Below are 18,411 nucleotides of genomic sequence, written 5' to 3'. Positions count from 1 at the left end.
TGGTGTGCATATTATTTTCCTTCTTGTTTAGGTCTGTCTGTGCTTTGCTTCCTGCCTTTTCCGTGACACAGCCTCCACAGAGCCCCCACCATCACTGATGGGCTCAGCCTTAGCAACAGCAGTGCTGAGTGTAGGGAAACCTCCAGCAGCTTCTCAGAATTCACCCCTGCAGCCCCCCTGCCCTGCGACCACAACCAGGTCATGCAAACCCTAGGGAGTTTTATAGCAATGGAGATCCTAACCTCCCATGGACAGTCTGAGCTTAAAATATGCAAAACCCCATTAATTCTTGTGGTTTCCGCTACTATATCAGAGTGTTCTTAAAAGTAATATTTCAGCATTTACTTTGAGTTCTGCATCACAGTGAAGAAGCTTCAGGAGCTTGAATTGAAGGCAGGAACTTGTGACCACTAAAATGTCTTCTATTGTAAAAAAGATAAAAGTATGGGCTTTTCATCAGTCTGCTGGAGACAGTATTTTGTGCATGTGAACAAATACAGAATAAATGAAACTAAGATGGTAAAATCCTCATACTTTATGTCAACATGAGCAAATGCTGTTCATGTACTGAGAACACTTTGCTCCGAGATCAGACTAATAATAGTTTCTCTTGGTTTTTTCTGTGAAAAAGGAATAGCAGTGTACTTGAGTAACATACATTTTTCATTTTAGTTTGTATATACACCAGGAGACTGGAGAGTGAACATCAAAGACATGATCATTGATCTGGCCACAGAGTTTAAAAGCTTCTGGACAGAATGAGAACTATTTAATAACTGAGTCATTGATGTTAAATACTGGATTTTAAAAAGTGGTGAGGTAATAACTTCACCAAACATTTTTTAGTCCCAAGATTATTGAGGTGGAAGATGATTGATATTAAAATCTTGCTCCATTTTTAGAAAGTGGAGGGGATAATAGAATGGACCATTTAACAATAAACACGAACCACAACAAACAGGTGCTCTATTTATTCAGTACAGTGGTTATTTGCTTCTAATTCACTCAAGAACTGGTACAAAAATAAGCCTGTTTGGTTACTGTGCAGCTTATACCATACATTGTCTGTGGCAGAGTGTCTGTGCAAAATCTGTGTCACCTGTTCTAGCAAAGTCTCTGTTCATCCCCAGCAGCCTTTCCTCATGCCCATGTTTTATTTTGTGGAGTAGCCCTGCAGCATGGTCTTGTCAGTAGTGACATCCTACTCTAGTTCTTAGAGTTAAGAGAGAGCTGCAGCTTTAATTTCAGTCCTGTAAGCACATATGACTGTGTGCTTGGTCTTCCTGGTGTCTAATACACCTGTAACCATGATAAGAAACTAAACTATGGATTGAGAAACTGCTTCAGCAAGATATCTCCAAGGAATGAGTCAGTGCTGCTGGCAGTGGCATTAATGAATCAGTACATGGACTTCCTTTCAGAGTCAGCAGTCTGCCTTGGCACACTTTTACATGGGTCTTTGTTGTAAGATTGATCAGAGGCGCATTCTGGGGTTTTGGACAATCAGCAAATGGAATTTTAACTTAGTGTTTGAAATTACAAATGCTGAAAGCTCTGTCTTCCAGCTCTGCCTGAGAGTCAGAAAGGAAGCATGTCAGCCAAGCTGTTGAGAAAACAAATTATTTGTTAGCATTAGGACTTGATAGTCTTCCTTCTTGTGCAGTGTCATCACTGCAGTATAAATATTTCTCATTTGCAGATTTGGTATAAACACTTTTCAAGTGTTATTGCCATTTGTTAAGTGTCATTGGACTTCTTTTAATAATTTTCTTGTTTTTTCTCACTTTTTGGTCCTGTGTATAGGGCTGTAATTGCAGTGAACTGCTTCAGAGGAGGGAGGAGGTCATTGACAAAACCCAGGGGTTGATGAGACTTTGGTTTGATAGAAAACCAAAATAGGCCACTCACTCACCCTGCTGGTCTTTCTCTTTTACCTGCCAGCTTTTCCTTTACTAGACAAGAGCAGTGTCTTTAGGGGAGGCTGAGCATCAGAGCAGTGGGTGTAGCACAGTGTAGGAAAGCAGCTGGGCCTACAGCTGGGAGAGAGAAGCTTCTGTCCCAGGCTAAAGACTTAAACTCTTGTTACAGATAAAGAGGTGCTAAAAAGGTAATCTCATTGACATCTGCTTTTCAAACTTTCTGTTTAAGAATAGACTCTAGAAAGGTGACCTATTTTAAAATGGTTTTTGAATAAAGCAGCATTGGACTGAATCTCTGTAGGAGCTCAATAGTAAGTAGAGTTTCAGGAGGCAGGGAAGGAAAAAAGAAAAGGGTTTACACTTCAATGGCATAATTTACCTTACAGGAATCTCAGGCAGGTTCTGCAGTACTTATTCAGAGAAAACCACTTTGTCTTTCACAAGGTTTGCTACTGGATGTTTTTTATAGTTCATGAAAAATATTTTTTTTTTGCAATACTTAAAAAACCTTCAAATCCATTATGTACTTTAAACTTCTACCCATTCTGTAATGTTAAAATGTCAACTAAAACTGCATATTAACATAAAGACATGGAGTCCTAAGAATATGTCTTATAAATTTTTCACCATGACAGCCTGGTAGTTTTTTCCAATTTTTTCCTACATGATTGCCTGGTAGTTTTTCCAGTTTTGGTTTTTTGGTGGTTTTCAGAAACGCCTTGGAAAGAGACTATAGCTAGGCTGAAGCAAGCATGCAGAAAAGGGGAAAAATTATGTATCAGCTGGCATTTATGAAACAGAATATAAGCTGAAGTTGGATGTTCCTCATTCTCCACCCTCTTTTATGCCTGTGAATAAGACCACACCATAATGAACTTGGTGGCCTTTCATTCTTACACATTTATAAAGGACCCTATAAAGCAGGTGGGAAGGTAGGTAATTTTCTCAAAATGGTGTCTGCATGAAAAATAAAGATTCTGATGAGAAATACTATGGGCTAGCAAAGCCAGATAAAGATGCAAAGGCTATGGGCCCAGAGGAAAGGAGGACTTTGAGAATGTTGTTTATTGGTGGGTTTTTTTTTTTAATTAAAATCTTCATGTTCTATGAAAAGAATAACAAAAGCCATGGTACCAGAGGGTGAAACTTAAAGGACCTGATGATATTGTCACTAGCAATAGAAGAAGTCTGCTGAGGTAACAGTTGGTTTCAAGGCATTTAGTGGTCACTGCTGTATTTTTTTAAAAGTAAGGGTACTGTATAAGGCTGTTAGAGAGTTACGTTTGAAGTTGATTCTGCAGGCCTTTGGCCACATAGAAGAAGGCTCATAATAAAGCTTTCAGTTTTAAAATTATAACTACATAGCAAAACAGAGACGGCAGTGAGCAGGTTGGTTGAATAAATCAGTCTTTGCATCCTAACAGAGAAACTAGTCTTTCCATCCTACCACTGAGAAAAAGCATTCCCTGCAAGAAAAGGTTTGTTGTATAAAATAGCTTTTACATTTGCTTGCTGCATCATTTGTTTTCTGCATTGGTCTTTAGTGATAGTTGCAAATCACTGATTTAATTTCATACCTCATGTAAATTTCCTATCATTTGGTAGATAATGTTGAATCATAATTCCAGATTAACAATATTCACAACATGCCATCACCTTGACAGTGACAGTATGGAAATCACCACTGCTTGTAATTGATGGCATCAAAGGCCTCCTTGTCTTTCTCTGAAATATCAAGGTCTGCATATCAGTGCAGTCTTGTGAGTCAAGATTTGACCCATAGTAGCATATAATTATGCTTATGCAAATTTTACCTAATATAAAGAGAAAATATGTATGAATGTTTTTTCAAGTTGCAGAAACAACTGTATGAACATTGGTTCCATGTTATTCCAAAGCCCACTGAAAATTGCTTTCTTAGTGTGAGTGAATGCTTACCCATAAACCAAGATCACCACAACCCTGACCAGTCTACTTTAGGTTTAGCTGCTCCCTTAAAATTGCTAAATTTTATTTTCTAATTATGAGGAGAACTCACATCTCATGATCAATGGCTTTATCAGATAATTAATTGGCAGGCTTTTCAGTTCAAATTAGTCTAAAAACCAGAAGAGCTCACATTGTCTCTTTTTTTGTTGCTGTCGGAAATTGAGAGGTCTGATAAGAATTATGTTTTGACATAGCCTCTGTAAAACTATTGAGGTTTATGCCTTTGTTTAGAACTATCAGACTTCTTAAGACTAAATTACTAAAAAGACTAAAAATTAGTGAGTGCTACAATTTACAATGCTCAGACTTGCTCTCTATAGTTTTCTTTTGTACACTAATTAAAGGCAGCTTTTTGTATTCACGCATTTTCATGTATAGCTGGATGATTAAGTAGGCTTAGATTTATTCCCAGTGATAAAAAAGTCAATTTTTTAATCTTCAAAGCAGATTGGTAAGAGAGATTTTCCTATAGCTATCAGTCAAAGCTATCAAATTTGGCAAAATGACTGAAGGACAAACAATGGCAGAGAAAAAGGAGGAAAAAGATGCTTAAAAAGGTGGCTTTCAAAGCTACTGTGCTCTTTAGCTCTGTTGCCAAGTTTCCCCCCTTCCTATATCACGTAGTTTCCTTTTGCTCATTTTCCTCATTGATGGTCCTGTGTTTGATATCCCTGTTAATTGTCACAGAAAGCTGCTCATATAGTTGACATTAAGCTGTGCCAAATGGCTGAGCAGAGAACATGACTTGAGGAGCAGTGAGCTCCTGAAAATCCTCGTGTGAATGGCCGAAGGTTTAGTGGTCCCCATTAAAAAAGTCATGTTGATGGCTACCTCCCTTTAGAAGTCTATGAAACAGTTATGGATTTTTCTAGACTTAGAGTAGAAGTTGACCAATGTATTTGCAAGTATCAGAAATTGTTATACTCTATGTTTTGTCTGGAAATGAAAGTGCTAAATTTCATTTATTATATTATATTACAAAAGGTTTAAGAGAAAACCCACATGAGGTAATGGTACATGGAAGATGAGAGTTGTGATGTTGATACTGCAGCAGCAAACTCCTTTTGCAGCCTGTCAGATGCATTTAGCAGTGAGTCTTTTCCCTTCTGTGTCTTGTTTTCATGTTTTAAAGTACACTCTTTGACAAGCATTCAAATCCTCTGTCGTGTGCTAAATGATTTCAGCATTCTTGATTCCGTCTTTTTCTTGAATGAAAATTTACTAGGCTTTACTGAAGCCAAGAGCTTCCAGTTTTTCAAATACATGCACAGCTGTATCTACCTTTGCTGTCTGGTGACTAAGAACCTAAACAGTTCAAATGGGAGGTTACTTGTTTCTGTGTTTGTGGAGTTCTGCTGTTTGAAAATTGAGAAATAGTAGCAGGAAATCTGAGTAACACAAAATCTGAAAATTTAGCAATTTGTTCAATTATAAAACCTTAGCAAGGAGGAGTAACCTCTTTCTCTGTTTCTTCTTTGAACATTTATTGGCATGACTGTCTGTTGTGTAGGCTGCATGTCAGACTAATGTCAAAATAACTGAGGAATGTGAGGATTCCTTTTGTCTGCCATACAATCTAGTATTAATTTTGAATGTATAAGGTAAATAATTTCATTAAATGTCATCCTTAAAGTGATTCATTCACAAAGAAATGTACTTCTTTTCAGTAATTTCTTATGGCATGGCAGTAAAGTTTGAGCTCCCTTTAACAGTACTGTTAATATGTATAATATTGTACAAATGCACTGTGAATTGTAGGAAGAGGCCTAAATTCTCAGAAGGTCCACATTTTGGACTGCAGTTTTTCTTGAAAACTTGTTTGAGTGGTTTCCTTACCTCAAACCCTTTACTTCAGCGATATCTTTCTGATTTTAGCATTTTAAAGACACAGCATTTTGTTTACCCTATTGTATTATTCTTTTCTGGTATTTTCACCACTATTCTTTGTTTTCTGTTTTGTATTTTCTTTGACTGTTTCTTGGATGTTCTCCTATTTTGTTGTCAGTTACAAAACTGAATGGTAAATGATGAGGAGTATGGACAAGAACTGTGAAATTAGTTTTTGTGGTTTTGTTTGGTTTTGTGTTTTTTAATTTTTATTATTATTTAATTTTTTTTTATTTTTTGAACAAATACTTTTAAGAAAAAGTATACTGCTTAATAGATAATAGATAATTGCTTAATTCAAAAAGACCATGTTTTCCAGTATTTTCCTTTTTTTTTTTTATAGTTTATTGATTTTTCAGTTCTGTATTGCAGTATTCCAGATACAGAGGTGGGTTGGCAGACGACTACATTACATTTTACTGGTAAATAGATTTATTTGATTTGAGTTGATTACTTTCCCAGGTGTTGCACCATCATATAGTTAGATTGGTTTATAAATTAATTATAAAGAATTTGATTGTGATTTTTGGGTAATATCTTGTCTTTTATTCTGCCCAGGAATTAGCGCACTTTTGTGTTTTCCAAGATGTTCCACGCACAGGTGGAGATTTTTTTTGTGTAGGCACTATACCAAAAAGTGCAGCTTGCTGCTTCATCTCCCCTTGATCACTTTGTTTAGCCAGAGGTTGGCCAAAATATTGTTAGAACAAAGTGCTCCAGATGAAGTTACCTGGTTCCAATTCTTCATGTGGAGATAAACCCCCTTTTGTCACAACTGAAGCACAGTAGCATAGAAACAGAGAAAAAAAAGCACATGCTGCATTTCAAGGTCTGACACAAAACCCAGAGGCTTTCTTCGGCTGAGCAAATGGCATGGGGCTGTGAATTATCGGCCACCAGCACACGTGCTGCTCTGGTGCAGTGCAGGGTGTGACAGGAGACCCTTCCCTGGGTTCTCTGGCCTTTGTGCAGTTCTGCAGTTGAGCTGGCTGGTTTTCATTTTTGCAGGATCTGAGTGACAGGTCATCAGTGGTTTCTCTAGAACAACATGCCAGCAGGCTTATTGGCAGCCTTTATCTGCAGTGGGACAGTGAGGAGCTTGGAAAGGAGAGCACTGACATCCCCAGTAGTTGGTGATGGTCACCAACACAACGCTTTTGCTCAGCGTGGTTGTAGAGCCAGTCACACATCCACTGGAAATCTGTGAGAGCTATTCTTCTGCCAATGTACAAAGAGTGATTTTGACCTTAATTAGGTGACTGCTAGCTAATCAGGAGGAAGAACCTTTTAGGTTGGGGGCAGAAAAGCCCCTCAAATATGCAGATATTTACAGACATATAATGCCATCCACTTAGCTCCAGATAGTGGCACATTTTGATAGAAGGTACTGCTATTTTTTTGACTAATGATACTGAATTGGAAAAGTTGCATGTATTTTAATTGGTCATATTGCCAGGCACTCTCCCAGCAAACCTAATTAACTTCAAGTTGCAGAGCACCATTAACAGATGGGACTTTTTGTCTTGTATTTTTTCACTAATTAGAAAATCTCAGTCTTTTCACATTTATAGATTTAACAGAAGTTTTCATTTTATTGTCAATATGTCAGTAGAAAGTTGAGAAAAACCCCAATCTGTATCAAGAAAGCAAAATGAAGCTGAAATATTAACATACATTGAAGCATGTACAGAACAGATGACAGCAAAAATGCTTTTGAAAAATCTTTCCTCAAATCAGATTGGAACTGTGTGTGGAAAAGTATATAGAAGTTATAATTTTTTTGTTTGTTTGTTTAAATTTTTGTTTGTTTGTTTGTTTAATTTTTTAATATATTTCTGTTTCTGATGTCTACTCTAGTAATTCCTTTATTTTGATTTCACAGCATTCCTTATAATAAGCAGTCTGCTCAAATGAGATGTAGTCTGTTCAAGTCTATGCAAGAAAGCTGAATCTTTTATTGGAGAGAGAAGAAAACGGAGCTTGTGGCAGGGAGACTGAATTTGCTAATTCTTCTTAGTATGGTTTCATTCAGAGATGTTTCATATTCTATTCCCAGTGACCTATTACATCAGTTACTTACTACAGTCATGAGTAGTTAGGCAAGCTCACAGTGATTCAGGCCTTTACCATAGCTTTTAATTGTACATTTCAGATATTCCCAAACTACTGCTCTGATGCATAAATTAGATATTTGGGAACTAAATATATGCCTTTTTTTTTTGGGTTTTTTTTGGTTTTTTTGGTAACTCTTCTCTGCTTGCTCTTATCTGTTTTCTGTCCCAGAAATAATGTTATTTCTATAGTTCTTATCAATATTATTCAAGTCTGTAAAAAGAGATGCATTACATATGATCTGTATTTTTAAAGATATATTTATGATAAGTACAGAATTTTAGTAATAAACTAAAAACTTTATTATACTGGGTAGTGACTTAATGGTACCAAAAGTATAGTTCCAGAAAAATTGGCAAAAAGTTTATCATAGAGTTACTGACACCTTTCTACTTAAATAAAACCCTTTAATGCACAAAGCCCCTTTGCTGTCATAGGCAGTGCTGCTGCCACTGATGCCATGTCATGTTTGGGGTCTTGGTGGTTACTGTGGCCTCAGGAGAGGTCTCAGCTGTGCAAGACCCACTGCAAACACCTGTAGTGAGGGGAGTGGTTGCCCTGATGAGTTTGACATGGAGTATTCCTGCCAAATCCAAGCAAGAGGGAGAATTGAGAGCCTGGAGAGGTCAAGTAATATGCTTAAGTTACACATCATAAGAATGGTAGGACTAAGGACAATAACCAAGACTTCTGATTATTCATGGTCATCAAGCAGAGCTCATGCTGGACCACTTTGATGCCTTTTGGTTTTAAAATTAAATCCTTGCTATGAATTTTCTGACAGAAGTTTATGGAGAATTTACTGTCTCCTGGTTTATCAAGTAGTCATTTCTCACTCCCCTTCACCTCCTCTTTTGGATAAACTCAGACTTGGAAAATGTAAGCCTATATGAGCTTTGCTGAAGGGGAAAATTTATATAGCAAAAAATCTTGTAAAGCTGACAAATTTACAGTACTGTTTTTATTGTGTGCTGATCACTAAATTAGTTACTGTAAAATTTAATAGCTGATGAACTTTTTTGTTAACTCCTTTTTTGTAATAGCAGTAAACAAAAAACTAAATCGTAAAATGTCACTGAAAGGAAATGACTTGCATGTAGAATCTTGTAAAAGATTTTCAAGTCAGGGTTTCTGAAAAGTTTTTAATGTGGCTATAAAAATTGCAAAATTTGGATTTAGTGTTTTAGTTGCTTCAAGCTCAAAATGAAGATTTAGTAACAAAGAGTAGCAATTAAGTATCTGAGTTAGCAATTAAGTTAACTCAGTAACTAAGAGTTGGCAATTTTAGGTAAGATACTCTGGATCTTCTATGGTCAAGAAGGTCTTACTTTTGTTAAATTGCAGAGATGTGGGTACATCTCCGAGAGTCTACAAAGTAATGCTGGGATTGCCAAACTAGAAGGAATTGATAACTTCTGAAATGTAACTTGAAGCAGGTGGGTCTTTGGATTTTTATGGTTCTCATTCCTAATAAATCTGGACAAGCAAATTCTGCCTGTCTATAAAAGAACTACAGTTTATTTCTTATTTGATGGTTAAATGACATTTGGGGTTTAGATTTAAGGTATGAGAATTTTCACCCAAGTTAGATCAAAACATCAGGCTATTCACATCTTAGTAGTGCAAACAAAAGTTTAATGGATCATTGAGGCTTTAGCTTTATGTATACAGGAACTAGGAACTAATTAGTGTTCTCCATAACTAATTATAAATATAAAAACAAATGGAATTTTATCTTAAAATCATAGTTGATAAAACTGAGTATCTTATTAACAGACTTTACTGTGTGAATGTAGAAATGAAAACCAAGTAAATTTAAAAAAATATTAGTGACTAAAAACCTAGTATATTCTAATGATTACAGTAGCCTTTGGGTAGAATAATTTAACCATAGAATAAGAGTTTGAAAGAAACATTTTTGAAGAACAGTACAGAACAGATTGTCGTCAGAAAAAATAAGAACTCTCTGATGCCCCGAGGTGTTAGGGGTTACAGATTTCTGAAAGTGTTTGGTTTTTTTTTCACTGCATACTTCCTATTTTAATACTTAATTTTGGAGGAAAATAAAAAGAGATAATTATTCCTTTTTGATTTTCTGCTTTGCCTCTTGAGTTCTATGCTATTTTGTATTAATTATGTTTGGATAATTTAATCTTGTATAAGCACGAATTTGCCTTTGAAACTTCAAAGAGTTCTGTTTCAACTTTCACAGAATGTTCAAGTGTTACAGGGTATGAGAATCTGAAGTTCCTGCTCTAGAGTCTCTTCATTAATAACTGTAGCCCTCCTGTCTAATGAACCAGCTTTCTTGCTTTCCCTTTTTTCTTCAACAGTGCAGTTTTGGAGTTGTAGGGGGAACAGTGCCACCCCTTGGATCATCCCTTTGTTACATGGGCTGGGGCCTGAGCTTATTTGGGACAGTGTTTCTCGGAGTTGGTTCTTGCCTGCAGTATTATTATGTTGTTACACCCTTATCAAAACTCTCCTTTTTTTCTTTCTCTTTTTTCTTTTTGTATTTATTATGGATGCCTAAATTTTGACTGCAGTCAAAGCTCTTCTAGAGCATCTTGGAATCAGTCAAAACATTTTTAGTTTTCCTTAGATGAATTTTATCTGCAGTTTCTCTGACTCTTGCCATAAAAAGGCATTCTACTTTTTTGTTTAAATCTGGGGCTGGATTTTTCTGTTCCTTTTTTTATGAAAGATTTAGGGATATGCAGCAACTATTCCATGTATTTCCCCCTCTTTTCTTTAATCAGATTGGTGTTTATTTTTAATTTGTTAGTAAGTGCTTAGTCAGTATAGATGTTAGCATATGAGTTCACATTTCTCAATCTTATACAAACAGCAAGCTATTATAAATTAAAGGATTCTTTCCTTCTGTACAGAAGGGTTATAATAGATGTGTAGCAATTGCAATGTTTTGGCAAACACATTGAAATAATAAACAAAGGAAGCAAACTTCTTGCCATGGCCTAGTTAACCAGAAAGGCAGTAATTCACATACATACGTGCTTTTCCTTCCCTCAGATTTTAGTTGCTGTGAATTTGGGGTATGGATCTATGTTTGTGACGCCCCTCTAGCCTAGTAAGGTCTCTAAAACAGATATTATCTCCCCTGGCAATCTAGGGAACACTAGAGCAAACTCAGTAAGTGTCATCCTGGGTCTGAATAACCAGGTTACACTCCACGTTCTTTAAATGGGAATACAAAAAACTTGCATCTGAGATATTATCATATAGCATACAGGAGTTTGGGGTTTGTTAAAATCTATTTTTTTTTATTTTACTATAACTTTAACCTGATTGGTTCAGGGTCTGCTTTTCCCACACACTTGATGGTTTCAATTTCAGCTCAACTCCCCTGTCACTTAGCAAAGGAAAAATGTGTTTCTCTGCTAGCAGGAAAAACAAATGGAGTTTCATATTCCATTCTCTTCTGATACCCTTTCTGTGGTTCTTTGAGACATTATGTATCGTGTTAGGTATGTGTTTCAAGGCAAGAGAAGAGAAAATAAGCCTTGGTTTAAAATCAGGTGTGTATATAAATATATATCTATATGTTTTTTGCATTTTAGTGGCAGTTACATGAACTGTCACAGAACATCTGAAAGCCTTAAGTGTTTTGGAAGGTCGCACCCAGAATCTCTATAACATTGAGCCAGCATAGTGATGATTAACAAAGGATTGGCTATAACTGAAATGTAAGGCTGATGCAGTGTTTTGCTGGGTTTGCTCTACAGGTCAGAGGAAATGACTGAAAGTCATAACTCGAGACTTGCTATGTGAAAAGGAAAATAAAAGTTTTACAAAGCCCTTGTGTGCTTTGTGAAACTTGAATGAATAAGAAGAGTATTTATAGAGTCCCAAATGGATTACAATCTCAGTTTTTAAATTTTCATTTCCAGCATTAAGTGGCCATCTCAGCATTCTGCAACCCAAAACTCCTACCATAGGGTAAATCTCTTTTGTCCTGTGGCTTTTTTTATGGTTGTTTTTTCTTCTTTTCTTTCTTCTGTTATTTATAGATTGTTTGCTTTTTATTGTTTTCTCATTGCTGTTTTCTTTCCTGATTTTTTTAAAGAGATACCTATATTTAATAGTGGCTTTGAGGGTGCTGTTACTATAGAAATGATTCCACAGAAAGAAGGATAAAACATTACCACTAATACTTGACTTTAAATTATTTGAAAGTAAATAGCTGTGTTTAAAACTGGTTTGGGAAAAAGCAAAATTTTTGCCAAAATTGTAAGCTCTGTGTTCTCAGAACACTCAGCACTCTTTAAAATTTTGTTTTTTAAAAATGCAGACTTTCCTTGAAATGGATTGATAATAAATAATGGAGCAGATTTGATTCAGATTGAAACCATGATTGTATCTAGCTTGGAATATTCCAACAGGTAGGGCAGAGTGTGCATAATAATATGATTCCCACTATCTTAATTCAGAGGAAAATGGGCCTTGGGATGGCTGCTAATCATAATTTGGGGTATGTTGTCAGATAACAATCCACAAGTTCTATTCACCACTATAATTTCTTGTGATGGTGAGACTACTACCAGTTGGTATGCGTTTAATAGCTTATTTCACCTTGCAACACCTGTACACAATGAAAGAAGATTTCAACTCTAGATGTTAACACAAATATATTAGACTTGGGTAGTAAAAATGTTATTTCAATGAATTTCATGCTTTGATTCTTGAATTTGATGGACAGATCTCACTGGTTCAGGTGATAATGCATCAGACAAGACAACAGATACTTGTACTCAGGCAAAATACTCTTTTTCAAACATTCACAAAGTAAAAAATATTATGGTCAGCAGGATATAAAAGTAAGAAAAAATCATTTAAGCTTTCAGTTGAATAGTTATTTTAACAATTAGTATTAATTATGTAATATTCATACATTAATGACTATTTTATTGAAGATATGTACATTTTTGATATTGGCCATGCAGAACTTCAGAGTTTGGTTATGTAATAATTATACCTTGCTTCAGATGCTGCCTTTACAGCACTGAGTGACAGCTGGGAGCAGAGCAATGTCTACACTGTTTCAGAAAGTCTACTTAGAATGAAAACCTTGTGTGTCCCCTCCTTGCACTGTGATCCTCACTCAGGCTTGTTCATAATACAGCAGCTTCAGAAAGAAGTCTGAAGCCTGTATTGAATCAAGATGTTTTTATTCCAGTACTCATCTGTAGCTTTAAATGTTAAGATTGTCAACAAAAGTCATAACTTTTATCGTGTGCTGCATCAAGTTTTGCTTTAAACTGTTTGACAGTTCACTGTAGCCCCTATGGACATGAGTGCATTCTTACGGTTTTCCTGTGGGTTTCACATCCATGTATATAAATGGAAGTTTGGTCACTCCTGGTTTTTGTACCAATGAGCAATCCTGAAGAAGAGGTCTGGTAAAGCCAGATTTTTCTGTCTCTTTTTAATGCAAGAAAGATTCTATGATAATATATAATGTTTGAAGCTCAAGTAGGACTAATTTCCTAAAGAAAATCAGAGCTGAAATTAAACTAGCTTATTATTTATTTTTGTTGTCTTTTTTTTTTGTTTTTGTATGTAAAAGAATAAATGGTTAATGCTGTTAAATAATTACTCTTTTCTTTTCTTTTGTAGGTTGTCTTAGTCTTCGCTCTTAGTATTGGTGCTCTTGTAATATACTTCATAGATTCATCAAAGTGAGTATTTGAGTACATTTTCCTTTCTCTCCTTTCCTGCAGCAATTATACATCTCTGAATTTCTCCATTCATCTACTTCAAATCAGTGCTTGATCTCATTGCCTGAGTGCAAAGAACTCTATAATAGCAAAGGTTCTACAAAAATAACTCAAGAATGGGAAAAAAAAAATTACATAAACTGAATTGAACACAGTCACATTGGATCTGTAGAATGGAGAGGAAAACTACTTTTGTGTATTGAGATTATACATACTCTTGCAAAATTACAGTTTTTATATTCATTACACATGTGCAGAATCTTTCTTTCAAAATCAAGACTAGGGTAAGAAATAAAGACTAAAAATATTTGTCAGAAAATTGCAGTTTGGAGGAGTAAAAAGCATCTGGGGAGAGTGACAAGAACACTTCTGAAAACCTCTGCATGAATTAGACAGTATGAGCATCTCTGTATTTCCAGCTTCTGAGCGTGATAGGTTTCTACCACCATAAGGTGAACTACTCATGGTCTGCAAAGCATCTCAGTATTTTTTAGGTTTACTCTGATGTTATCATACAGTGGTGTGGTTTTGGCCAGGCAGAAGAAAGTTTTATCAGGCTGTGTGGTGGTTTGATACAAACAAGATAAGTCAGACCATATTCTGATACTGTTCATACTCCACTCTTGTGTTCACATTGAGCTGGGCACTGTCAGTGTTGTAACAGGCACACTGGTAGCCTAACACAGAAGAAATTAATAAAAAGGAACTTAAAAAAATATTCTTCCTTGAATACAGTTCTTTTGGGAGTGTGATATTCTGAAGAATCAATAGCAATTTAAAGTTCTATGATGACATGCTCATGCTTTCTCTGAGCTAGTTTAAGGTTTTCCATTACTGCAACTGTTAAGATTGTACACCAGAGTCAGTCCATGTGAGCCTGCCTACTGTCTGTAATGGTAGTAGTAATGTTCTAAACCAGTCATTCTGTGACTCAGAAAATCAGACATTCCCCTGCTGACATCTGTACGTCCCGATATTTGGGATGTGGTGGCACCAGCAAAAGGCATTCTTGGATACGTGGATGCCAGCTCTGTATTGTGCGAGTTTGAAGCCATAGATGTGTTAAGGATAATGAAAATAACTAAAGCAGAGGTTTTCTTTGTGGAGAGGAGCCACGTGGTGGGAAAACTCAAGTTCTGTCTTGAGCTCCCTTGAAGTGAGGACAATTGGTTTTCCTTCTTAACATTGCAATGAGTGTTTCTGTTGATTTTAGCAATTTTTCCTTAATATGTCACCACTGAAGTATGTAAAGTGGTTCCTTCCTGAAGACTTTTGCAAAACTTTTTAAAGCAAAGTGGCAAAGCTCCTGGATACCTGACATTTCCAGGTCAAAAGTGTGGAATAGATTAAAACCTGTTCTTACTTATGTTTCAATTTCAGATCAAACTACAGCGATGTGTCAGGGTAATTGCTTTTTCTGAAGTTAATGGAATATATGATGAATTTTTGGCACTGCATTTTTGAGTCTTTCATTCTTTTCCTCAAGAAGAGCAAAGCTGACAACATGGGAGACTTGAGCTTTCTTTGGGCCACACAATCCATGTACTACTACCAGCGTATTGATTTCTTGATCAACAAGTGGTTTAACTGGGCATTTCTCTTGGCTTTCAGTCAATATTTAAATTGTGCTGCAGTTTAAATTGAGGAACCTCAAGTTAGCATACTGTAGTTGCACACTTTTTCTTCAGTTTCTCCTCCTTTCTCCCGTCTTACTCTTTTTGAGTTCTCTACCCACATCTTGGTCTTTTTGGTGGTTTTTTTTTTGTAAATTCTTAGTGGATTAATTCATGTTAGAAACACCCCATATATATCCCTAAAGTGAAAAGTTCTGCTTAATTTTATTCTGCTGACCTGACACCCATTTCAGCAATGCAGAATCAAATAGAGTGTTATATCAGTGTATTTAAGCTCTGCAAGTGCATGCTTGTAAAAAGTCATTCCTTTGAGAATTTGGTCAAATTATTTTGTATGTGGATGACTTTTTTGAAAGGATTGTGATTCCCTCGAGGAAAACAGTTTTCTTGTGCTTCTTCTATCTCCTGTGGTGCCTTTGAGTTCATTTTTTGGCTGTTGTCTTTATTATTTAGGGTGAAGCAAGTCTGTTTTACCTATGCTAACAGTTAGACTTCATGATTCCAACCCAGGTGATTTTGTCTACTTGTTCAGTAGCAATTTAGCTGGAAACATGTCAGAGATACTATACTAGAACTTACTTACCAAAACACTGCAAAATGAGAAGTCTGATTTCTTGTTTTGGAGGATTCATGCTGGTTTCTTGCCATTGCATAGGAATAAATTGGGAAGGAAGGATGCATTGGAAATCTCTGTATTTTGTTTGAGAAGTTTCCTGTGTGAGAGCACAAGGAGAAAAGTGTCATTAGCAAATTCTCTTGGAAAGTCTTACTAGAAATTTTTTTTCCCCCTGAAAGCAGCACTTTGTGTCCTTAGGAATTCTCTTGTGGGATCATTTGAGGCTAAGTTGTGATAGTGTACTGTGTTTGGCTTTCCTGCTTGTTTGCTACTGCTTCCGTGTTTTGTCTTTTGAGAGACATTTGATTTTGCTCAGCAAAATCTTCTACAAAAATACTGCAAGCCTGGTGAGGATTATTCATTCACATTTATTACAGATACAGTGTTACTGCCCAGGAGAATTCACATCTTTTTCATTTGTGTAGTCTGTGTTACCCCTTTTACAGACATGTATGAGGTATGAAGTTTATCTGAATAGTTCTCTAAGTCCAAGTCTATGTAAACATAAACACTCAAGTGGTTTTAGATATCAATCTCATTTTCATTACAAGTCCTTAAGCTTTTCCATTTTAACTGGAATAATCTGCAGAACATCTTTGATGATTCCTTCTCAGTTTCATGGCCCTTCAAGGAAACAGCAATTTTAATTTAATTTGTAAATCAACAATGCTACATCTGAATTTTAAGTGGATCTCATTGGCCTGATGTATAAAAAAAAAGAAGATGAGTCTGATAGGATCAGAAATCAGTTAATAGAAAAAGCTCAGTGTGAGCTTTGGTTTTACTATAGCTTTCAGGTTACAGTCTGTTTTTTGGAATGTATTATTTCTTTTCAATTTGCAAGACATAGAAAAGTAAAATATTGATTTTTTTTTTTCCCCTCAAGTAACCAGTTTAGGGCTATGCTGTATCATTTTGCTGAGGACATCCTGTGCAGTTCATAGTTCTGTACTCCCAAGTATGTATTTGCCAGTGTTTTGGGTGTGCACAGATTTTACATAGCCTTTCAATCTTCATATTTGAGGAGTTAAGTAAGTAGGACTTCAATTGTACTAAACTTTATTTTAAGCCTTCCTGCTTATAGTGAAATCTACTCATGCAAAAGTATTTTAATTATGTTTATAAAGTTTGCCTTAGTACACTCGTTAATCGACACTAAGTGGCTACAGGAACATTCCTTCATGCTAAGTACACAGCTGAATTAAAATACACACACACACACACACACACATATACATATATATATATATATATTTTTTTTTTTTTTTTGTGATGCATGACTAAGAGATGTAGAAGTTGACTTAAAATTCTGGGATCTGGTTCAAGGAAATGCTGTTAGATTATATTTACCATTGCTGAAATTGCTAAAACTTCAATGGTCTGTGAATTGGCAAGTAGCTTAAAACAGTATTATTCCCTTATTATTCCCTGCATTCTTGTGAGGGGAGTCTACCACAGTACCTTGCAGCTGGTGGCATTGTAAAATTTTAATATTTTACTAATTTTAATTTTGTTAGCACTGCATCTGTTTCTATGAGCTGATAAATTTTGTTCCACACTGAAGGAAATCCAGTTTATATGTGTTCTCTTCACCCATTTTTTACATTAAAAGGGAAAAAGAAACTTTTAATTCCTCTTAGTTATATTAATTGCTCACTTGTCAAATGGAGTGATAGGTGTAATTTTCTGATTCAGAGAAAATTTACCTTAAATATATAAGTGAATTTCTTGTAAGTATTTATTTTGAAGTAATGTGGTTTTTAGTATTATAACAGAATTGTAACTTCAGTTGTTTCTACTGCTGATTCTCAGCAAATCACAAAGTTTGTGTTCATCAAGCCTCAGTCCATACTCTTTAAACTGATACATCATTAAATAACATTTTTGGTCTTAAGTATTTTAATTTTATCTTTACTGTGCTTGTAGTCGGTGCTGAGTGTACACCATTATTGCTTTAATTGAAAAGTGATTTCCAGAAGAAAGCCTTAGTTGTGACAATGATCTTTAATTTTCTTCAGTGCTCTGCAAATTTTGCTGGGAAAGTGTCCATAGCTAAGATTCATTGCTTTCATTAGCATGCTGCAGTGGAAGCCAGGTGGGTGAGCAGCTCAATGCATGGCCTCTGCAGGCAACTGAATACCAGGATGATTGAAGGTCTTTGTTAGGCACAGATGGTGTTAATTATAAGTCAAGTCCAGCAACAGCAGTGATATGATTATTATAAGGCAAAAACCAAAAGAAACAGGCCACAGTGGAGGGAAAAAACCACCTGGTAATGATTGTCCATGTGTTACTATGCACTTGCTTCTCTAGGACAAAGGGATTAGGTATGATTATATGTCTCCTAGTTTTGTTGTTAGACGTTATCCCTTAACCACCAATCGTGTATTGTCTTGAATTATTAAAAAAATCTGGATGTAGTGAGGCATACTGAAAAATTAGATGCATGATTTATGTACTATCAGTCTCTTAGCTCAGTGTTTGCATTCATTCTCTGACATGTTCAGAGACCTTGAGTT

At 35.8% G+C, this 18,411-nt stretch overlaps 1 protein-coding gene across 29 annotated transcripts in view; it reads left to right on the top strand.

The window, feature by feature from the left end:
- The window catches only part of KCNMA1 (potassium calcium-activated channel subfamily M alpha 1), a 415,621-nt gene that overhangs the window by 169,023 nt on the left and 228,187 nt on the right, over positions 1-18,411 (top strand). For all 29 annotated transcript variants that reach the window (XM_066554104.1, XM_066554103.1, XM_066554096.1 and 26 more), the window contains exon 3: positions 13,542-13,603. In XM_066554104.1, the coding sequence (XP_066410201.1) occupies positions 13,542-13,603 (62 nt within the window). The remainder of the gene's footprint in view (positions 1-13,541; positions 13,604-18,411) is intronic.

The sequence above is a fragment of the Molothrus aeneus genome, chromosome 8 (assembly GCF_037042795.1).
Source record: "Molothrus aeneus isolate 106 chromosome 8, BPBGC_Maene_1.0, whole genome shotgun sequence".
NCBI lineage: Eukaryota > Metazoa > Chordata > Aves > Passeriformes > Icteridae > Molothrus > Molothrus aeneus.
The sequence above is the reverse complement of the archived record's forward strand: the minus strand, read 5'-3'. Positions and strand labels throughout refer to the sequence as shown.